The sequence below is a fragment of the Electrophorus electricus genome, chromosome 10, assembly GCF_013358815.1.
Source record: "Electrophorus electricus isolate fEleEle1 chromosome 10, fEleEle1.pri, whole genome shotgun sequence".
NCBI lineage: Eukaryota > Metazoa > Chordata > Actinopteri > Gymnotiformes > Gymnotidae > Electrophorus > Electrophorus electricus.
In genome coordinates, this window is record NC_049544.1 from 20,571,842 (window position 1) to 20,595,118 (window position 23,277).

Genomic DNA, 23,277 nt, shown 5'->3' on the forward strand with positions numbered 1-23,277 from the left:
GTTTGCGAGTTCATCAAGTTATAACGATTACACGATTATAATAGATTATAAGATCGTTATACGATTCTCCATTCATTTATCTATGTGTTGATTTTATTGTTCATAATAACAACACAATACAAGCATCATGAGATACTCCCCAGATGGAGCGAGACGGGACCATCTAATACAGGAGAAGACCTTGACTGTAATATGCAAGGACAAGATAATTTAGGGTTACTCTCAAATCAGAAGGTTCCTATTGGTGCGATATTTCAATAAATCCACAATCTGAAGCAACCCTCAGTAAATGGTGTACAATTTAAGTAAAATACATTTACTACACACTTATAAGAGTACAGTAATCAACACCCGTATGTTTTGCGTACGTAAGACAAACAAAAATGGGGAATTCGGAATTAACTGCAAACATATTCAGTCCGAGAACCTTAATCCAATATCCATTTTATGAGAGGATCCAATTATAACTTTAACACCGGTTCAACAAGTTTGCTAATAACTACATGAAAATGTTCACGCATCAAAAACAATACTATTCAAGGAACACTTAATATATATTCTATGTTGACAGATTTAACGACCTCACACAAAAATGAGAATATAATTTCAAAACGTAGCCATGACGTTGCAGTATGCAATCTTTTTTTATTAATATTTGTCATATTTCTCACACGTGTTCCCTATCCGTAATAGTTTATTCTAGATTATTATATTAATTACGTGAAGCCCAACACTATGACAACAACGATGATAGAGCTGAACTAGGTAGCGTTAGCTGTTATAGCCTTTGCTCAATTATAAAGCTTTAATGTCAATTACTAATCGAAAAAAATAACCTAATTGGTCAACTAATTTGGGATAACATATAATGTATTCACTTAAGTGCAAAAAGGAAGTTACTGATCCTGTATTTACTAGAAGTAGAAAACTAGCCTATAGCGAAACAAATCTATACCGCTAACGTGACACTGACGACGCATACACTTGCATAACGCTACACGTTTCTGCCGCTAACTTTATAATAAATGCATTGTAGTAAGAGATATCTTTAAACAGTTGTTTTTGGTTTCTTTGTGTGATTTCGGGATATTAAATGAATAATTTCGCGTAACTAACCTCTTCAAAACAAACGTGCGTAAAGGTAACCGGAAGTCAAGTTTTTGGATTACGGTGGTTTGCTTCAACTTCCGCCAAGCGTTTTCACTTGCATTCCGGTCGCTCTTAGACGCCGATCTGAGACCGATGTCGTCGTTTCTTTTAAACGTATCGTTCAAGAGTAAAAGTCTAGATTTTTTTTTTACTTGGTCGCTGACAAAACAATTGTATTATACTAAAGAGGTGGTGCAAAAATCATCTATGCGTGGACTTAAGTAATCGCCATTGCATTTGTAATTACCCCATACATCAGTCACTTCAAGGTAAGAGGGGTAGGTAATTCGAGTTGCGCCTGGTCATTATTAGTTACCTACCTGCATAAAACAATGTACATTTTTGCAGGCTACTTTGGACTATATGGGCAATTGCTGTTTACAGCACAAAATTCCTAGTCTTATTTAAGGACAGCGGTATTTTATTCTTTTTTTTAAATACACTGCAGCAACATAGGAATGTAATCACGATACAAAGTCTTACTAGAGCAGGATTTGAAACGGCCAGTTTAAACTGACGGTGGACTCTACTCTTTTCTGTCAGGATGTCCGGTGAGCGCCTGTACTGCTGCGAGGATCCCGCTGTGTGGAGTAGCGTATATGGCAAATACTGGGCCGTCATGGAAGCCAAGGCTGCCGGCAAGGGGAAGAGTTCAGGGAAGCTCTTGGCATTAGATAAGTGGTACGATAAACTTGCGCTCATTAAAACAAAAACACCTTGTTTGTGCCTATTTATTTTATTTAATATTATAGAGGTTTTAGGTCGACAATGTAAGGCAGTGGCTAGGAGTGATGGTATAGTAAACCGAACGCATAATACCTCAAATCAAACATGCACAAACCTGTTTTTGTGCAGCACAAAACACACCAATGTCACTAACCTGGTTCGGTCTGTGACTTGGTTTGAGTTGAATGGGGTTTAATGCAGTTGCATCACTTTTTGCCATACTTGCCATATATTGTAATAAAATGTTTTAATATCTTAAACCAAATCAACACAAACAATAATTGACACAATTCATCCCAGTCCAGTACAGACAAAACCATTTCATCTTATTTTATATACCTAATAAGAAAGAAATTTACCTTTTCAGGTATCAGGAGGAGCTACCAGTTGTCATTTCTGGTCGAACAGAGCCCTCTCTAACACACCCCGAACTGGTCAAACTCATGGAGTGGAAACTGACTGTGAGTGTGTACTCATGACTGTGTATGTATGTAACAAACATCCTGAACCTTCTGCCTGTGAAGGGTGTTGGCTAAAGTGCCCATGATTTGATGTTGAACGGAGTGACGCGTGCGATTTGGATGCTCTCTCTCCCCCAGAGGGGAAAGTTCCGGCCTCGGCTGCAGAAGCTGGTTGGCTCTAACAGCGAGGAGGCGGTGCTTAGCTGCACCACGAGGGCTTTCCAGCTCCTTCCCAATGTCCAAGCAGCAATCGCAGAATTGAGCTTGCTCAAAGGGCTGGGACCTGCTACAGCATCAGGTATCGAGACAGCCCATTCCCTGCCCCAAACACATACAAATATATGGAAAGAAAATTAAAAGTGCTTTATTTCTATCCCCCGCTTCAATGTCCTCCTCTGTGTAGCGGTACTGGCAGCAGGGGCACCAGGTGTAGCTGCTTTTATGTCTGATGAGGCAGTTGAAAGCATTGCTGATCTGAAACCAGTTCAGTACACAGCCAAGCACTACTTGCTCTTCTTGCAGAAAATACTGGACAAATCCCACAAGCTCAACAAAGGTAACAGAGCTGGTTTGTATAGTCTGGTTTTCTCCTGCTGTTTCTGCCACTGTGGCTGCCTGCTTTGAGCAGCAACCAGTGCAAGGAGGGGGAAAGCCGCATTAACCAGGCCAAAATCAATCACATCCACAGCTGGTGAACTGAGTTTCAGTGGGTGGATGATGTTCTTTCTTTTTTCATAGACCCCTGCCTGCATTTCGATACCAGATCAGCTTTAACCTTGAATTATTAACGAGTCTTTATAAGTCAGATCTCGAAGGGTATACCACTGTTGCCTCAACCATTTTTCCCCAGGTGGAGGTTTGTCATTCTGCCATTAACAAGATTGCTTGAATTTGGCATCTATGCGCCTGCTGTTAACATGCTCTGTCCCACCCCACCCCACCCCACCCCACCCCACCTCACCTCACCCCACCTCGCCCCACCTCGCATCCCCAACCCACAGTGAAAAGTGAACAGGTCTGGACTCCTCATAAGGTGGAGCTGTGCTTATGGACATGGGCTGTAGCCAATCAGATTCAGCCTTCACTGCTGGAGGAGTTTTGCCTGAATGACACTGCCCAAAAAGAGACCATTCAGAAGCCAAGAAGTAGAAAAGCAACCAGTGAGCAGCCGTCTAAAAGACAGAAGACCGACTAGCCCAAAGGAACTTCTAGGTTAAAAACTACTTCTCAGAAAGCCAGACACCGAGTAATCCAATTATATCTACTGGGGATTTTTGACTTTTGCTTTGTTCTTTCTATTAAGACTCACTGTACAAAAAGCTGTTGCAGGACTGGCATAGCCTCCTTGTGTTTCTGCACAACCTGAGCACGCCTATGAGAGAAGCTTGCTTGCTTGTCACTCTGTCACCAGGCATTATGAGGAAGGCTAAGTTTCACCAGAAACGTCCACTCTGCTGGAGCTTCCAGACAGTCTCCTATTTGTCCTGACACTTTCATGTATGTTTTTTTTTTGTTTTTTTGTTTTTTTTTAAGGAACACAGTTTTTCATGTCATTTGGTTCTGTTGAAGATTTAAATTGTTTTATAGATGTGCAATAATGTCACACTGCTTCATCATGGATGGCCGTACGTTTGTGTGCGTGCTTTACTATGCGTGAGTTTTTCTCACACATTCTGAGTGTAGAGGACATTCTGAACTGAGTGCTCACAGCTTGCTTGTTTATTCCTTACAGCTGAGAAATGAAAGCAGATACAATGAAAACGGTACAAAAAAGGAAAAAATGCCTTGGTTTCAGACATTTAAAAAGTACATCATGAACTTTATAATGACTTTGATATAAACTACCAAAATGTACATCTTTTTTTCCTTTTCATTTCAACTAGAGAAAAATAATAGTCTAGCTTGTACATTTTTGTTTTGTTCCAAAGCTTTAATTTGTAAACAGCAATTTTTTTTAAAAATTTACTGCACTGAGTTATTTTTGGCACCATTCGGAGGTCTCAGAGAGGACAACAAATTTGTATAAGGACTATAATTATGACTGCAGGACAGAAATGACCCCAGTGGAGCACAGTGATTACCTCATAGCAACATGCATTCTATAACCAATAACTACAGCACCATCAATGACATTGGTTGCCACTGCTAGGCTCGAGGTTTGTTGCTAACTCTGAGAAGGAAGGGCAGTTATTGGCTATGATCTGATGTGGGAGGAGCTTCTGAGTACAAATTCCAGGTAAACTATTCAAGGCCAGACAATTCCGTCTCAGAATTCCACAGGAGCAAACAGAATTCAGACACATTCCACTAATGAAGGAAACTGACGCTACTTCCTCACGCCACACACACAATTCTTTTACAACCTCTATGTCACACATGCCTGCACACACAAGAATACACACACCTTTGCTTAAGAGATTGTGACTTACTCTTAACACTTTCACACATCACATGGAACAGTCTGATGAGCTACGATGGCTTCACAGTAACCTCCTGAGTCCAAAACTATGGTGAAGCCAAACCATGAAATGTCCTATAAAATTGCACTGTATCCCAAGGTTTACAAATCCCATTTTATCACACACAAATAAAGGTGTTGGATCTGTGCTCAGCAGATCGTCTTGTGTTTTTTCCATATTCATTTCACTTCATACATTCTCCTGGTTCTACTCTGTCTTGTATTCCCTTGACTATTTGTCTTCTTTGCATCTTCATCTGAGATGAATCATTTGATCCTTTTGCCTGTAACTGTCCTCAGCAAGTCGACAGCAACACAAAACTCACCATAACACACACGCGTGCACGTGCTAGTGCACACATGATGTGTAACAGCAAATAACCTATGCACCCAAAAACCACTCCTCTATTTGTACACCAAGCACCAAACCACTTCCAGATCAGCTCCCATTCACAGTTGGTTAGCCATTCAGCCGCTGTGGGAAAAGCCACTAAGGCAGTGATATTTAAGATGTAACTTTCAGATGTTGCACGCGGTAGCTAAGTGTTGGACTGTGTCACAGAGAATGCTTCCTGCTGTGTCGGATCCCAGTTACCTCCAAGCTACAATCAAGCTGCTTTGTTGTCAATGTTTACATCAGGTATGGTGCATGTTCCTGAATGCAAGCGAAACCCCTGAAGAGAACGCCTTTCAGATCATGCATCTGCCAAGAACAGTGACCTTCCAATTTCCTGAGCATTTCTGATTCCAGTGTTCATGAGCCATGTGGCCAAAACAAGGCATTAAATGCTCTTTTTTTGCATTAGCTGCGTGCTCCAGCTCTGGCAGCTTAGGGGACGCCTTCAGAAAGTGCTGACCATAGCTCCTGTCTTCTCTCGGCAAATTGAACACCAGGTCTTTTCTGAAACATCTGAACAACATTTTCTGGACATCAGCGACATTTTCTGAAAAGTTTCTCTTGCCTGTACAGCTGGTGAATGACACAAGTCGCTTGAATAAATCAATTTAACATTTAACTCCGGTCAGTAAATGAAAGGGGTGCTACATGTCCTGCAGGGTTTTCTGTCAGCATACTTTAAGATAATTTACATCATTTAAACCAACTGTAATCACTCTTAATCAGAATAACTGAGATAAGAATAACACATTGGCTGGTGCTCACAAAGACTCGTAATGAATCTAAAATTTCCAAAATAGCTGATCATGTATTGTGTTTTGTTATTGTTATATTACAAGTCAGAAAGAATTGTCTTTCACCTTGTACAGAGACAATTCTGTGTAGTAAGTGTGTCACTGGGAACAGGGAGAAGGATTTAATGTGTTTCATCTGAACTGGAACAGAGCCATATAGTGGGAAGGTCATCCACAAGACAAGGTGTAGATGTACCAGATATGAACCAGTGTTTGTTGCAATTCATTCAATTGATGCAATTGATATGGATTTCAAAGGATTCAGCCGTTGTGAAAGAGCGTGTGTGTTTGTGTGCATGTGTGCATGTTAGGTGTTGCACTGTTTTAACATAACTACTTAATATTATTCACATAACTATTTCTTGCTTGGATGGGAACAGCTAAAAAAGTGTGTGTGTGTGTGTGAGAGAGAGAGAACAGCTAACAAGTGTGTGTGAGAACATCTAACAGAAGTGTGTGTGTTTGTGTGTGTGGGCGTGTGAGAGCAGTTATCAGAAGTTTGTGTGTGTGTGTGTGAGAACAGCTAACCAGTGTGTGTGCGTGTGTGAACAGCTAACAGAAGCCGCAAGCACAGGAAGATGAGCTGAATGAACAGAGGTACCAATATAAACATATGGCACAAAAATTCACAACACCACACATATATTGGTCAGAAACATTGTCGTGCTTTTCAGAAAAGATCAGAAATCAGTCCTCTGGCAATGCCGCCCCATGTTACAGCCCACCCCACCCCCCAGCAAAGCTCTAGGAACGTAAACAAAAATAAAGATATTCAGTATTGAATATACAATTTGATATAGCAGCTTAGCGAATGATTACTTGGCACTGCAGAATTTTAAACCAACTTACTTTGATTAGTGAATCAGAAAATGCCCATTGTAGTGTGTTTGTAGGTTTCTTCTCTGAGAGGATCATTAGTTGACTGAAATACTTCAGCTGAGTTCCGAGTGGGAAATGGGGAAGAGAAAGCACAGAAACTGCAACACAGATGAAGTATTAGTTGCTTTGATCAGTTGCCAATTGTTTTGGTTTTGTTGTTGTTGTTGTTTTTTCTTTGGGGGGGGCAGTAGGCGGTGTAAATATCACACCTTAACAACAGTTACCATAGCAACTGCACAACGGTAACCAAGGCAACGGTTACTGTGGGAATCAGTCTGGCTTCAGTGGTCTCAACCTATATTAAAGGCATCACAGACTTGACCTTCTGACTTTTTGACCTCATCCATGCACCTGCAATAGGCAGGAAATCGAAGGGCAAAGGTTCACACATGAAAAGCTGACCTTTGACTCCACACTCACAGCTATAATGTGTGCTTGTGTTTTTCTGTGCATGTGTGTTTGTGTGTGTGATTATCTGTCTGTGTATGTTTGTGTGTGTGATTGTGTATGTTTGTGTGCATGTGTGTGTGTGTGTGTGTGCAGCAGAAGGTCAGAAAGCATGTCAAACTATATTTCCTTTCAGGTTTCCAAAGTACCAGAACAGCAGGATCCATAAGAGAAAATTACATTTATGCACCATTTGAAATCGTCGTTTTTCTTCTGAGAAAAAAAACACATAAAAATGAAATTTGATAGAGTGTATGGGAGTGTATAAGATACCCAGTAACAGAAAGAAAGAAGAAACTTTTTTTGCCCTGTAGTGTTTTTAGAGTCCGTTCACATCTTCCTTTCCGGGTTTAGACATAGTCCGTTCAGAATATTTGAGTAAGGTGGGGTGAACGGGTGGTAGTATCACTTCTGAAAGTTGTGCATTCACACTCTCACGTCCCGTTTTATTCATCCCTCCGCTCTTGGACGAGTGGAGTAGAATGGTGCAGAACCTCTAACAAAAATGGTCGTGGCAGGCAAAATAATCCGGCTCCTGAAAAGGCGTGGCCGTTCACAGCCAGACGGAACGTAGTCGTGTCATCCGAGGGAGGGGGCGGGGCTGCAAGGCGGCACGTCATCATGGCGGAGGCGGGATCTGAACGTCCAGCAGCTCATAGGCAAAGATGTTCCAGAAAATGGCGAAGAGGAGGAAGGTGATGAAGGAGAAGACGAGGACCCACCAGGAGCACTGCTTGTGGAGAGACTCCTCATAGCTGCGCAGGATCAGGAGGCCCATACTGATGCCCACCACCGCCCCGGACAGGTGCGCCATGAAACTGGGTTGCGGCCCCGACGACGGGAGGGGAGGAGAGAAGCGAAGCCACACCGCCCGGCCCACCTCAGAACTCACTGCAGCCCGGGGTGTGGACAGGAAGAGAGAGAAGGGAACAGAATGGAGGAAGGATGTACAGGGAGAGAACAGAGAAAGGGATGGAGGGGGAGAGAGGTAGGGAGAGAAGAAGAGACAGAAAAGAAGAAAGTGGATGAAATTAGAGGAAGAGCTTTTCACAGTTTACAGTGGCTTTGTGTACTAGTCTGGTGGTGTACTATAAGAGCTAATGGTATACACTCCTATTGACTCTGACAAACTGTGCTTTGTGCCAAAATCCTTCAATCAAATGAGTCCTAAGGGTTCAGTCACTCTGCGGTAAGAGACCCGGGGGAGGAGACGGAGGCTGAGGAACCATGGATAGAATGTCCTGTTCAAGGGCGGAGAGGTGAGGGGCAGTAAAACAGCTTGCGTGCAGTTTGGTGCATCCAAACCTGCAGTCACTGACGTCAATGAAAAAACATTACAGGAGAGGAAAAGGCCTTTATGTGAGAAGTGACTGCAACACGCAGAACGTGTGGCACATGTATGATGCTCTCAGCACCGAGCGTGCTCACCACTGACTTTCATGTGTGACCGACAACAAAAAAGGCTGATAAGCTACTGCTTCGTTCCTCTGGCCGACTGCTGGAGTTTAAGGAATGTAGCAGATGACACTCACTGCAGACCAGAGCAAGGACCATCCGCAATAGTTTATACGGACACTTCATCCCAGCCCAGTTCTGAAACACACACACACACACACACACAGAAGTTCATAGGTAGGGGGTTCACTCTACTACTCAGAGGACAAATCAGCTAAAGTCAGCTAATCCTATATGTTTGACCTCTCCTAGCACAGGAAACATATCAACACACACAGACTAACACAGAACACATACCAACACACGTATAGAGTATAGGAGAGCAGACAGTGCGCTATTAAATGCCATGAAGTACAGACAGTGCTGTGAAATGTATTTTCCTGCTGTGTCACGTACATTTTTGTCAATCTGAAATATTGTACCCTGGTAAGCATTGACAAACAGATGGAGTCTGAAACACAGCAGAAAGGCATAAAGTGACCAAAAAGGGACTGTGAATGACCTGAAGCCCTTTGGTCCTCCACACATCCAAGTTCTGTAGGAGTAGTTGTATGTTAGTGTGCATGGAAGGTAAACCCAAAACATGCAGTTTACCAGTGTATGTAATTCAGTCCATGAAGTGCAAAAAGGCAAACGTTACAAAGGAAAGATTCTGGGTAGTGTACTGGTGCTTGACCTTCAGGAGGTTAGACTAGGTTCTGGTCATGTGGTTAGGGACTGACTTATTCGGGGAATAGCACTTTATTCAGTCACGTACCTGAAGCTCATGATTTGATTCCCCTGTGAGCTATATAAGAGTACAGGGACGAGAATGATTCGAGGTTTTTGGCGTGTGGGGAGACGGGGACTTTTCTCTTTTCCTCCTGGTACATTCGGAATCTCCTTCCCGGCGATTAGATTTTATATGGGGTTTGTTTTTTGCCTCCACTAATTAGAATTTTAAATAAAAACAAAACTGAACGGATTACCCGGGTAGTGAGACAAGCGGAGGTACTGGCCACCTGCCATCGGAGCAGGGAAGCCAATGCTGACTTAGAGGTAAGCTGATTTCTCGGTGGCTCCCCAAGCTAATGTCGACGCATATGACAGACTGACTTTCACATCCTTACATCACATAGGGAAAGTATTCAGTTGCTAGACAACAGTAGCCATAGTATTAGGCAGGCAAGGTTAGGTTCGTAACATTGAAACGGAGATGTGCTACAGGGCACAGGGTCAAAACACACAATGATTGTGTGTGCAGAGGGCGTGGCTAACGCCACCCAGGTGCAGGTTAGAGACAGTGACCTGGAACTAATGTTTGGGTGCGGTTTTTGATGTGAAAAAGGAAATGATCATCACACACACACACACACACAAACATAACAGTTAGAAGAGCCTGTTTTAAATGACATTTACACCGGATCACTGCATGTAAAAACCAATATTTGGTTGATAACTGAATTATTCGTTTCATTTCACTCTTATGTTTGTGTGTGATTCAATGACATTCCACTGCCTGTACATCTAGAGTATGTCAGGCTCATTATTAACAATCATATGTATAAATGTGACATTTGGTGGCACCAATATAACAAGCTGGGAAAAAAGAAAAACATAGGTAAAAGCAAATATTTTTCACAGCACTCTGTACATGCCAGAATAGTGTGTGTGTTGTGAAAATAATAGTGTGGTCTCCAGGGAAACAGGTTGAAAGCAAACAAAAACACATCCATTATCTCAATCTGTCTCCCTGTCTTTCTCTCTCTGTCTCCCTGTTTCATTGACTCTCTCTCTCTCTATCTGTCTCTCTGTCTTCCTATGTCTGTCTCAGTTTCTCTCCATTTCCCTCACTGTCTCCGTCTTTCTCTCTCTGTCTCCCCATCTCTGTCTCTCTCTCTGACTTGCTCTCTCACTGCCCCACCCTGCCCTTCTTCTCTCTCTCTCTCTCTCTCTCTTTCTCCATCCTTCGCCACTTCTCACTCTCTCTTGTATTTCCTCTCCATTCATTTTGAGACATATGGGCCGTAGCCATAGCGGCAGTTATGTGGGTTACCATGACGACGTTGGCGAGATGTGCAGAGCAGAGCGCATAGACTCCCCCAGAGCCGCCGACCACTGGAGCTCTCATATCAGTTATAGAGACTGTAAGAGAACCTGGGGAGGCAAATGGACAGAAGGGGATGAGGGAGAGACAGAGAGACGATGAAGGCGAGAGAGAGTGAGAAAGAGACAGAGAGATGATGGAGGGAGAGTGAGAGAGAGAGTGAGAGAGAGACAGAGAGACGATGAAGGCGAGAGAGAATGAGAGAGAGAGAGAGAGAATGAGAAAGAGACAGAGAGATGATGGAGAGAGAGTGAGAGAGAGTGAGAGAGAGACAGAGAGACGATGAAGGCGAGAGAGAGTGAGAGAGAGAGAGAGATGATGGAGAGAGAGTGAGAGAGAGAGTGAGAGCGCATTCTATGTCACACACACACACACACACCTTTTGTTTTTTGGACATCAAAAAACAAAGATGAAGCTCATTGTATCTCTCTGGTTGACCAATGTGATAAACACAGTCATGCCAATTAATGGTTATAATGGTTACTATAGCAACAAAGTCTGCAAGTATTGTCCCATTGAGTGTTTGTGTGGTAGCCTGCAGTACATTTATGGAGAGCAGATGTGTCATTTGAGAGCACAAAACAACAACCACAGCAACAACGCACCAACAATGAACCAACCATAGCAACAACCACAAGAAGGCCACTTTAGATGTGCTGCTGAAGGAGACATTATTTCTCATCATCATTTTCCGTTTATTTTTGCCTTGGCTGAAGTGCTTCAAAACGTGTACAGGTGTAGCGTGTGGTAGCATTTAACAAATAAAACAAAGATTGCCAACTTAGACCAGCAGATCCCTCCCAAATGCACTGTATAGTAAATACCTGCATAGGACCTCACACACCATTCAGCTCAGATAATTACATATTGACATAGATGTGTGTGTATATGTGTGTGAGTACGTGTATATCAGACAACTTGTCTATAACACCCACAGTGTGCTGTGTGTGTGTGTCAGACAGTTTGTCTATAACACCCACGGTGTGCTGTGTGTTCCTGCTGCTGTATGCAAATATCAGTACCCTGATTTTCGATTCTTTCCTCCATCTCTCTCTCTCTCTCTCTCTCTCTTTCTCTCACACTCTTTCTCTTCCTTTCGCTCTCGTACAGGGCAGAGGAAGTGTGTAAATTCGTGTGTGTGTGTGTGTGTGTGTGTGTGCGTGCGTGCGTGCGCATGTGTGTGTCTTTGTATGTGTTTCATGAGTAGACCAAGATGACCTTGGGTGAGGCTTGATTATGGTAATCCACTGTTCTGCTCTCTGCTCATGCCACACACACACCCATCAGCATCAGACTGCACCAGTACACAGCTAAGCTTTACAAGTACATCTGTGTGTGTGTTTGTGGATAGATTTTTGATGATCATCCATTCACCTACAGGTCATAAATATGATGTCATCTTTTAAATAGAATTTAGTCATAGAGTAAGGATAGCATGTTGTACTCTTACTTACACACACACACACACACACACACACACACACACACACACACACACACACACACACACTCACTCACCTGCTACCACTCCTGCCATGTAGAGAAGGCTGATTCTCAGGATTCCATGCACCATCTCCAGAGGAACACCAATCATCAACTGGAGGAGTGCATTAAAACCCAACTGTTCCAACCTGCTCACACAAACAAACACACACACACACACACACACACACACACACACAGACATGCTGTGTAAGCATGAGGCCTTTGTAGATTACACAGAAAAAAGCAAGACGTCTGTAAGCTATGTAGGACAGGGCAGGGGTGTGTGTGCGCGCGCGTGTGCTTGCGTTTGTGCGTGAATATGTTTATGTGTTTGCGTGCACGTGTTTAGTGTGATACACTAGTATTCAAATTGAGGTCAGGGTATTCTCTTCCATTCTGCCAAAAGATATTCCCTCTATCTGTCTGTTTTTATGCTGCACTAAATATGCCATTGTTGTCTTTCATATCAAAGAAAGAGCATATAATCTTCATGACTGTTATCTCTGTAAATTTGAAACTTGCTTTAAAAGCATAGTTTGATGTCATTTGGATAAACGCCCTAAACCATCTTCAAAGGCATTTATTTCAAGTAACGGCAGGGCTCAGACGGCATAATATAATCAATCCGTCTACAGTCCCTATTTAAAAAGGAGATGTAATTAACCGAAATTAATTAATCACAAACAGGACATCTGAGGTTTTTTTTTTTAAAAATTCCATTTGATTTAATTAAAATTCATTTCATTGTTGACCTATTTCAAGGGCATTTTCCCCAAAACTGATGACAATTTACTGCACAAAATGAAGGATACTTTCTGCTGGAACACACACAGGGATGCCATCACTACTGACACCTCACTGCTGCGACTGAACACAGAAGCAGCTCTTAAAGCCCACGGCGCGCCGGAGGAGTTCACCTTTAAGAGCAGCGCTCGAACGAAAGCGGACGCCCGACACAGCAGCTACCTTCGACTGTAAGACAGCCCAACGCGCGCGCAGCCTGACAGCTCTGTCAGCGCGCATAGTCATTCTATTTATTTATTTATTTTATTTTATTTATTTATCTGGGTTTTTTTTTTTAACCGTCTCTGACTGCTACGGACGCTGCTGCCAGCGAAATCCAAGCTGCTCTGTTGAATATTCTTGCATTTGTGGTTACATTGTCCTTGCCAGGGATGAGGTTCAGACATGGGTTTTGTGTGTGTGTGTGTGTGTGTGTGTGTGTGTGTGTGTGTGTGTGTGTGTGTGTGTGTGTGAGAAAGAAAGAAAGCGCGTGCGAGTGAGACCGCTGTCGCCAGACCTGCCGCTGTTCTGTGGAAGACGTTACTTCTCCATGTTGCTGTCGTTCGCGCTTACTCTCGCTCACGCTTCGCACCACCCTCGAACATATGGACGCGCAGAACTCTTACAGTATGTCAGGGTGCGGTTTGCTGACTTCAGCTCTTCAGTGAAGTCTTTCCCACCCGCGTGGCCTTGGGCTAGCCGGGAGCCCTGATCGCATGTCTGCAAATGACCACTGTGTTTTCTTTCCCTTTAATCCAAAACGCCAGCACGCTCTACTTCTCCAATGTGTGGTCTCCTACTACTAGGCATGTCTTTGACTGTGTCGCACTGAAAGACGTTAAAACACTGTGACAGTGGAACCCAGCTTTCAACATTAACGGTCTCTTCCACTGGGGCGATGGGATTACCGCCTTGGGAGGACAGAGGTGCCACCAGCCACCCAACTCCGTGAGATAATTCACTCCACCTGGAGGAGAATGCTGCCGGCTCAGTTCTACCTGTGTGGTTCAGCTGCCTTTTATAAAGTTGGCGCTGATTTGACCTTGTTATCTTGTCTTAACAGACCGCAGGCAACCCAACAGCTCGTACCTCATAATACTGTATATATTATGTTTATTGCCACTCATATGAAGGAGAGCCCAGAGGAACTGCTGTGAAGGTGAAGAGCTGGTTCTCCTTCCAGCACCCAGAGAACGATAGCTCCATCAAGATCCGTTTAAAATCATTTTAAGAGCAGCCGGAGTGCTTGTTCTTTCTCACACTCGCACAAGCAGACACACACACACACACACGAGCACTGTCCAAACTGGCAAACACACGACGGTGACTGGGCTAATGAACTCGGGCAACGAGTGCAAAACCGATCCCATGACCGCAGTGGTCAGACAGTAACACCAGCGGAGCACGCCAGCGATCCGCCCAGCGGTGCAGGCAGGGGCCAGAGGGAGAGATGGAGGGAGCAGCCAGTGAGCTTCAGAGTGGCAGGCTGTGCGTGTGGGTGGGTGTGTGAGCAGGGTGGTGTTTTCAGCCTGATACAGCAGCACGACCGCATGAAGCACGAGAATCAGGAGAGGGGTTACAAGAGCCACGCCGGAAACAACAACAACACAGACCGAAAATAATGATCTACCTCAGCTGCCTTTCGAGCAGAAGACAAGGCAGTGAAGCAAGACATTAAACTATAAAAACAAACAAATAAATAAATAAAAATCCCAGCAGTCCTAAAGCTGTTCTTGCGTCTGGTGTTGGACACATTGCAAAAGCAATACTGGGATCCAAAATTGATGATAAACCCCCCCCAAAAGGAACACTGTTTCTAATCTCAGCACATTCTAGTCAATAATATTGATCGCCCTCTTCGTTTGCATCAGAGGTATAGTCGGTTACAGGCCAAAGCCGTTTCTGATGAAATTGGATAAAGCACCTTGGTTTGGACCACTACCAAATGTTAAACACATTTCCAGACTAGGGTGTCCTGACTGAGTGCATTTAGCTGTTGCACTGTACATCTTATCTAGAAGAAGAATTGGTTTGTGTGACAGAAACAATAGTGGAAATACATAAGCACATGTGAGTTGGCTATGGTGTACATGTAAGTTGGCTGTGAGGTTTGCGTGTGAGGTGTGTGTGAACTAATATCCTAGCATAAGGATATGTCCCACGGAGAGAACTAATCATTATTTAAGTCATTCTAGACAAGATTAAATGTAAATGTGTGTGTGTGTGTGTGTGCGTGTGTGTGTGTGTGTGTGTGTGTGTGTGTGTGTGTGTTTGTGCATGGTCTTACCCAACATGCATGAACATGTAGCTGAGGAATCTCCAGACCTGTGTTCTGTGTCCTGGGTGGTAGACCAGTGGGCTCTTCATAAATTCTGGCTGATACGTCTGTAGAACCCACTTATTCAGCCTTACTCCATAACACATAAACACCACAATCTGTCCCAATACATACATACATACATACATACACATACATACACATACACACACACACACACACACACACACACACACACACACACACACACACACACACAGTTAGTCCATTATGTCTCAAGGTATAAAGCAGTCTGATAAGAAGTTGGTGTGTGTGTGTGTGTGTGTGTGTGTGTGTGTGTCTGCACATCTATACCTGCACGATGGTGATGATGGCCATAAATACTGGAGGTGGGCACAGCCGGTTCTGATGGAAGTACCAGCGGCGGTCTGTCTCGCAAGGCAAGATCTCGTATGCGACGTAGCGTACAAAGCGTTTGTACACACCCAGGCCCGTCTCGTCCAATAGGATCTCTCGCTGCAGCGTGCGTCGGCCATTGGCGATGGCACGGCGGAAACTGCTGGAGCGCTTGCTGCTTAGCTGAGAGGAGGAGGTAGAGAGAGAGGGAGAATAGGACCTGTTGACTGGTCTCACTGTACTGTTATATTTGTGGTATAAACAATTCTCACTCCATTTAGATCAAAGTTCTCTTTGTTCTATCTGTTTTGCAGTCAAAGACTAAATGTGTGTGTCTCTGTCTCTCTCTCTCTCTCTGTCACACGCCCACACAGTCTTCTCTAAATCTGGTGGAGATTCTTTTAGCCCAGCTCTCTATGGAACAATGCGTCACCTGGGAAGTAGAGCACTACATGCTGGGAGATGTAGTTTATGGAGCTATTTATAGTCAAACTATATAACTAAACATGAATATTCTCAAAGTTACTTCAACACTTGGAGGCTCCCAGTTACACACACATTGTGTGTACGTGTGTCTGGAAAGCTGTGATAAGCAAGCAGTGTCACACTGCTCCACATATATTAGCTAAAATGGAAAAGCAGGAAATGCTCTCTTAAAATATCTAAACACACACAAACGCACACACACAGCATACACATGCGCGCACACACACACCTACATGCACAAACCCTGTGGCTGAACCTCATCTCAGACTCATGGGCTTAAAGATCAGTGAATGATGAACAGAAGGAAGTCCACATGAAAGGATACAAATACCAGTTGTGTTTTTTTTCCCCTCTCTGTCTCTCTGTCTCTCTTTGTCTCTGTCATGGTCTCTTTACCCAGGCTCTGCTCTCTCTTTCTCCACTGACCCATATATATTTGCTCAACATTTCATCCGGATCAAATGGAACTTCTCCCCCCTTTCTTCTGCATTTCCGCCAGAACACGCTCCGATCATCATAGTGGCATGAACTCTGTGTTTCAGCAATACGCTCCAGGAAATCCAGTGTGCGTGTGCGTGTCAGTGTGTTACCAGCCTGAGGCAAAACTGAATTGAATTGAATGCTCTGTACCAAAAAATCTAACACCCTCAGTGTCAGAAAGACCGAGGGAGGAACAGAGAATGGAAGAGAGAAAGAGACTGAGAGCGAGTGTGTGTGTGTGTCTTTGTGCGTGTACATAAAACTCATTGCGTGACTCAGTGTTTATACATTACACGTTTGTATGTTTTTTGTGTGCATTTATGGGTTTATTCACATGAATGAATGTGAATATGTGACAAGTGAGTATGTGTGGCATCAGCACATGTACACATATTGCAATGTTACTCTCTTGGTGCGGGATCAAGTGCATGTGTGTGTGCACATGTGTCCCTGAATACATACGCATGCATGTGAACGTGCATTCCTCTGTGTATATGCATGTGTGCGTATGTGCATGTGTATTTGCTCCTGCTGGTACACTTGGCCATGCAGGTTGCTATAGTGTGTGTGTGTGCGCGCATGTGTTCCTCACCAGCTCAATGAGCTCCTGGTAGCACACGTGGCCATGCTGGTCGCTCTGCACCAGTGCGAGTAGCATGTCCAGCTTGGTGGGGTCCAGCTGCAGCTCATGCTGCTGTGCCAGACTGGTGAAGTTCTCCACCGCGATGAAACCAGTCTGCTCAGGGTCCAGCTACACACACACACACACACACACACACACACACACACACGCACGCACATGCACGCACATGCACGCACAGGAGAACAGAATGAGTATTCAGTTCCATTAGGTGAATCTGCAATGTCTGGTTCACACGTGGTTTCACTCTGAAACGGAGGGTGAAATCAATCCACAATCAGTGGGAACATCTGAGGCGCGGGGGGGGGGGGGTTGGACGTGTCATCCGCTTATCAAAACACACAGAAAAGAAATGCTCCCATTCATAAAATTAAAGGTGCCACTGTCACAATCCCTTACACAGATACATGGAATGACTATGGAATGATGCAACTGTGGTAACTGTGGATTTTAATTTATTCATGCTTTAGCAAAAAAAAAAAAAGGTTTGTTCAAAAAAAGACATATGCAGCATACCATGAAATGTGTGTGTGTGTGTGGGTGTGTGTGTGTGTGTGTGTGTGAGAGAGAGAGAAAGAGAGAGAGAGAGATCTTCAAAGGCCTTTCAAAACAGCTTTCTCCAGAAAGATAGAATAATAACCAGCAGATGTTTGCTATTTAAGAACACACAGAGTGTTCTGTGTTGGATGGGAGTTTAAGCTTTAGTGATAAAACTGGAGCAGCAAAGAGTCTCACACACACACACACACACACACACACATCCACAGTAGCCAAGCCGCATTGAAGATTACAGTATGAGAGAGTTAATCTGTTAGTAACTAAGTGAGCACCTGGAACACTTCTTGAACAGAGCAGTCATGAAGAGCACGTAGTTCACTATTTTGAATTCATAGGCCTGCGTCTCTGCGCATGGATTTGTTTGTGCAAGTGTGTGGTTGTGTGTATCTGTGTTTGATTTTTTTGTCACCATATGTTGGCAAAGTAAAGTAAGATGGAGTAGGACTCAAAGAAGGGAATGAATGAACGAACGAATGAATGAATGAATGAAAACAGGGAGAAAACAGGGACTAGTGAAAGAAGAGAAATTGCAGCAGGCCATCAGAAGGACAAGAGGTTTGGTACTGAAGTGAGGGAGTTGGGCAAACGAGTGAGGGATGGAGTGAGGGATGACGGAGAATGAGGGAAGCATTTAGTGAAGGGATTCAACGCAGACATGCAGCAGTGTCGCCATGGTTACAGGTAACAGGCAACCAATGTGTCACCCACAGAGGAGGTGTTGGGGGGTGGGGGGCAACATGGTTAAAAACAGAGGAACAAAAGAGAAGCGGGAAAATGTAGCAGAATTAATGATTCAGAAAGTGTAATTAAAGATCTGGTCTGATCGGTAAGAGGAAGACTGAAAGCAAGCGAGAGAGGCAGAGATTAAACCAGTGAGGGCGAGTGGTTCCCCGGCGGGGGAGTGAATGATAACTCTGTTATCCTCTTTTTCCTCCTAGCATTTACTTGTGTGTGTGTGTGTGTGTGTGTGTGTGTGTGTGTGTGTGTGTGTGAGTGAGAGAGAGAGAGAAAAAGAGAAGGCAAGTGCAAGCATGCACTACACCAGACCATCCACAAACTGATATATATCAACACGCTAGCTAAAGACACAGTGACACACTAGTGACGTGGCACTGACCCCAGGGATTGTGACCGTGTCCACCCGGGAGTGTGGCTCTGACCCCTGGGAGTGTGGCTCCGACCCCCGGGATTGTGGTTCAGACTCCTAGGAGTGTGACGCTGACCCCCGGGATTGTGACGCTGACCCCTGGGATTGTGCTGCTACAGATCACTGTTGGAGCTCCGCCTTTCACTCCAGCAGGCTACCACCCCACACCGTCACACATCACCCCGAAACGGCAAGGGAGGTCTGCTCTCCGAAGTGTGCATGCATGAGCATGGCAGGAATAAAATCAACAGCATGCAGCTGCAGTCTGATTAGCAGAAAAGGTAGTAGACGTTTAGTGGGGCAACACTAGACCTAGCCTACCTCAGAACAGGGAGGCCGATCAGAATGTCTAAGTAATAGCATGGTACTCTGGTAGCCATTATTGAAGTGCTTTAGTAGCTAAACAATATTGGGGCTTTTATTTTGTTATGAGTGCAGCACTAAACAGGAAGCAGGGCCTGAGTGTTTACCATTGCCATTGTACAAATGACTCGTGACTAAAATTGAGATTATGTGTAGAGGAACATGTGAGTCAGTGCATAGTTATTTGCATATTACTGGACTACTTTTGGACTACTTACATTAATAGTGTGTTGTGTGGGCTTTAAAAGAATATTTTGAGTATACTCAAAGTATTGAATGCAGTATTCTGAGCTTCAACACAGTGTTCTACTACGATACTCACAATACTAAGTTAAAAGGAGTGCGAAACTGATCAGAGCATGCTGTAAGAAACGTTTCATTTGGAGTGGTTTGTTCATCCCCTATGGCCTTCCCCTCAGTGACCAGAGACATCCTACTTCTACAGCAAGGAATTCTGGGTCAGTGGAGGAGTCATCTTTTTCCCTCACCCTCATTCTCTCGCTACACTGATGGTAGGTACCTAAACAAGCAGTGGTCTATCTCTCTCTCTGTACCTTTCTTACCTCTTACCTATAGTTCTTATTATTCAGTTTGAATGGATCAATTTCAGTCGACAGAGCACGCTCTACACAACTCTTCTAGTCCTATACACAACTCTTCTATATCTATACACAATTCTTCTAGACCTATAAAAACAGAGGACCCCAGTACTCCTTCTTAACTGTCCTAATGCATCTCCAACAAGCCATAGCTGGCCTGTTGTACAAAGCATCACTTTTCTTAGAGAAGGAGAAATGTGGACACATTTCACATTTACCTGACACTTTTATCCAAAGCAACTTACAATTATGAGTGAGTACAACTTGAGCAATTGAAGGTTAAGGGTCTTGCTCAGGGGCCCAACAGCAGCAACTTAACAGTGGTGGGGCTTGAACCAGCAACCTTCCAATTACAAGTCAAGAACCTTAACCACTAAGCAGTGAGCATTTCTCAAAGTCGCCCTGTGGAGAGAAATGACACTAGCCGCTGACCGAATGGCTTTGCTGTTAGCGATGTAAAGCAAATTAATCATTTAGATCCCGTAAAGGTGAAAGTAAGGTGCCATAAAGGTGCCATAAGGTGCCATAAAGGTGAAAGTACCATAAAGGTAAAAGTCAAGTGCTATAAAGGTGAAAGTAAGATGCCATAAAGGTGAAAGAAGCCATGGAGAAGTCATTAGATGAATAAAATTGTTGGCTGTGCTGTGTGAATGTGAATCCATGCCATCAGCAACTAACCAAACAGCCATCTTTCCTCTTTGGACTACAGTATCCACCACTGACAGCTGCCTCCATATTGGTTCATACTGGTTCTAGGTGTTGGTGTGATTATATACCCAGATGGAGGCTCATGTGTCTACTTTCCATATAAGTGACCATCTCCTCAGCTTATCTCAGCAATACAGGGCAGCATGGAGAGTGTCAGTGTGTGTGTGTGTGTGTGTGTGTGCGCGTGTGTGCTTTACAGTCAGGAATAACCTGAGCTCAGCACTGCTTTCTGCAGTGGAAAACTCAGATATAGTGAGACAGCAGCCCCCCATGACACACAGTTTCCCAAATCACCTCGTTCATTGCTGTATACAAGGGCATACACCCACGGTATCGCCGACATTACTGCGTCGCGCTTGAATCACACATACTCGCTCCACACTATTGCATATGGTGCTCACCCACACTACTCCGACAAAACAGACTGTTCTAGCACACGAGCGATTCACACACTCATGTTTACATACACACGCACACACACATATATCGCTAAATGATGAGTCTTATTTGACCCTTAACCTCAGGAATAGCAATTTTATCGCCATCTTCAAATCAAATGGTATGCTACTCTATCCATCAATCAACGTTATCGTCTTTCAACACCAGACCAGCAAATCAGACCAGACACTACTCCCTCTCTCTCTCTCTCTCTCTCTCTCTCTCTCTCTCGCTCTCTCTCTCTCTCTCTCTCACACACACACACCTCCAAACACTAACATTACCACTGTAACATTACCATTACCGCTGGTACTGTTTAAATATCAGAAACATCTTCCTCTGTGTGCGTGTTGTCGTGCTCTTACTTTGATAAACAGAGAGGTGTCTGATCCTTCCATCAGTCTGATCCATCCTGTAGCTACTTAAAGCTCCTTGGACATCACACACACACACACACACAAACACAGTCCTGGAGACAGTCTGCCTTCAGACTTGTGAACTCTACACCCGAGCTGTCCGTAGTGAATCAACGGCCTTCAAGCAACAGGAAGGTGGTCAAACAGTCTGGCCAGCACTCATTTGAAATATAAATAAATAAATAAATAAATAAATAAATAAATAAATAAATAGATAGATAAATAAATAAATAAATAAATAAATACATTAATTAATTAAAAAACCTAAAAGCAAGTTAAATCCGGTTTGAGGTGCTCTGCCGCTACCTGAAGCCAGGTGCGTGAAACAGGATGGCTCTCGCGATCGCTGACGCGGTCCTCTCCCTGAGCGCGAGCCCCAGCCATGCACGCCTAAGCCAGGCGGCGCGCGCAGCAGACGGGCTGCGTGTCGATAATAGCGAGACGCTGCTAGCGCGCCCTATCGTAGTCCTGCCCGGACGGACGGGAACGTAACGCAGCGCACGCAGGGCAACGACCTGTCAGTGCACTGTCTCTCGGATGGGGCGTTCGCGTCACGCATGCGCACCTCTATTTCTCATTCACTCATCGGAGCCACTGTGCCCTCTCTGGCTGTCCTTCTCTGCACCCCTCCATCACTGTCGTTCTAGAAATACATGCAGGAAGACCCGCGCAGTGTAGGAAATGTGTAACCATAGCAACCCCATGGTGCTTACCTGCTCTTGAATGAGCTGAAACAGAGAGCTCCTATCCATATACTGGGCCCTGCTTCTCCAACCGCCGCGACGAGAAAGACACACACACACGCCTGCATACACACACTCACACACCCATACACATGCTCACACTCACACCCGGCTGCGCGCCCTAGTCGGCTTGGCACCTATGAGGGCGGTACACACCCCCTCACATACACAAACACACACACACACACACACGCACACAAACACAGGAGCTGTAGTAGTATTCACGGGGTCTCCTCCAGTCAGCAGAGGGATTCGCTGTGCCTGTAGCCCACACACAACAGCTTGCTGGGGGGAAATCCAGGACAGAGTGCTGGAGCTCCAGTCAACCACAAGCACCTCTAGATCTCTCTTTCTCACCTCCTCTTTCTCTCCCTCTCTCTCCCTCTCCCTCTCCCTCTCCCGCTCTTTCTGCCTCTACTGTAGGAGCGCTTCCACACGACGTAACTACGAGAGTAGCCCTCTTCTTCCCCCTCTTTCCAGAAGGCACCATCCAGCCCTGGATCTCTTCCCTCCAACCCTCTTTTACTGTCCCCCTTCTTTCTCTCACGTTGCGTTCTCTTCCTCCGTCTTGCCGCGTGTGTGTCTGCCTCTGCCTACATGTAAATGTGTAAATCTCTCTCTCTTCCCTCTCTCACTCCCTATTTCTCTTTTTCTCTCTGTCCTTCTCTCAGACTGCACTATCTGAATACTAATGAGGAAGGGGAGGGAGACGGTGGGTGTTAGCCAATAAGAGCAGAGGGGGCGTGTCAAAAAGGCTGCAGCTTTGACTCTACACTGCAGGAGTCCAGACACACTGCAAGACACACGCACGCAGACGCAAGGATACACAGTACACACCAAGATGCACTGTATCCTTGGTACTGATTTGGTTAGCAATCTCTTCCTCATGCCTTAGACCCCAAAAT

General features: G+C 44.5%; 3 protein-coding genes across 10 annotated transcripts in view; 1 reads left to right on the forward strand and 2 right to left on the reverse strand.

Annotated features, from left to right (window-relative positions):
• wdr24 (WD repeat domain 24) overlaps positions 1-1,190 on the reverse strand; it is a 12,996-nt gene extending 11,806 nt beyond the window's left edge. For 4 of the 5 annotated variants that reach the window (XM_027024811.2, XM_027024810.2, XM_035530532.1 and 1 more), the window contains exons 1-2: positions 1,117-1,157; positions 1-185 (exon numbers count right to left, since the gene is read on the reverse strand). The exon at positions 1-185 is cut by the window's left edge. The gene's annotated coding sequence lies outside the window, so the exon portion shown is untranslated. Of the gene's footprint in view, positions 186-1,116 lie in introns of all 5 variants that reach the window. The other variant, XM_027024808.2, reaches the window with a different exon arrangement.
• A 6-nt stretch (positions 1,191-1,196) lies between these two features.
• On the forward strand, positions 1,197-4,947 carry zgc:112496 (uncharacterized protein LOC541336 homolog). Of its 2 annotated transcripts, none has more exons than XM_027024813.2 (6): positions 1,197-1,427; positions 1,693-1,830; positions 2,243-2,336; positions 2,475-2,634; positions 2,740-2,892; positions 3,338-4,947. In XM_027024813.2, exons 2-6 carry the CDS (start codon positions 1,694-1,696, stop codon positions 3,529-3,531), a joined length of 738 nt encoding a protein of 245 aa, XP_026880614.1. In that variant the 5' UTR covers positions 1,197-1,427; position 1,693; the 3' UTR covers positions 3,532-4,947. The 2 variants fall into 2 exon arrangements, with proteins under 2 accessions (XP_026880614.1, XP_026880613.1); XM_027024812.2 differs by having other exon boundaries at positions 1,199-1,418.
• A 1,517-nt stretch (positions 4,948-6,464) lies between these two features.
• Positions 6,465-22,995, reverse strand: rhbdl1 (rhomboid, veinlet-like 1 (Drosophila)). 3 transcript variants are annotated; one of them, XM_027024784.2, is made up of 8 exons: positions 22,343-22,995; positions 17,353-17,511; positions 15,753-15,977; positions 15,408-15,556; positions 12,371-12,483; positions 10,802-10,902; positions 8,844-8,904; positions 6,465-8,202 (listed from the first exon to the last, which is right to left on the reverse strand). In XM_027024784.2, exons 1-8 carry the CDS (start codon positions 22,379-22,381, stop codon positions 7,931-7,933), a joined length of 1,119 nt encoding a protein of 372 aa, XP_026880585.1. In that variant the 5' UTR covers positions 22,382-22,995; the 3' UTR covers positions 6,465-7,930. The 3 variants fall into 3 exon arrangements, with proteins under 3 accessions (XP_026880585.1, XP_026880586.1, XP_026880587.1); XM_027024785.2 differs by lacking the exon at positions 22,343-22,995 and adding an exon at positions 21,579-21,773; XM_027024786.2 differs by having other exon boundaries at positions 8,136-8,202; positions 8,740-8,904.
• Between the last annotated feature and the right edge of the window lie 282 nt (positions 22,996-23,277).

Excerpts from the sequence above, each read along its gene's own strand:
- rhbdl1 (XM_027024784.2), bottom strand. The coding sequence starts at position 22,381 with ATGGATAGGAGCTCTCTGTTTCAGCTCATTCAAGAGCAG. Across the intron at positions 17,512-22,342 it reads TTCAGCTCATTCAAGAGCAG|CTGGACCCTGAGCAGACTGG; the intron begins GTAAGCACCATG and ends GTGTGTGTGTAG. Across the intron at positions 12,484-15,407 it reads TACATGTTCATGCATGTTGG|GTTGGAACAGTTGGGTTTTA; the intron begins GTAAGACCATGC and ends TTGTGTGAGCAG.
- zgc:112496 (XM_027024813.2), top strand. The coding sequence starts at position 1,694 with ATGTCCGGTGAGCGCCTGTACTGCTGCGAGGATCCCGCTGTGTGGAGT. Across the intron at positions 1,831-2,242 it reads CTCTTGGCATTAGATAAGTG|GTATCAGGAGGAGCTACCAG; the intron begins GTACGATAAACT and ends TTACCTTTTCAG. Across the intron at positions 2,635-2,739 it reads GGGACCTGCTACAGCATCAG|CGGTACTGGCAGCAGGGGCA; the intron begins GTATCGAGACAG and ends TCCTCTGTGTAG.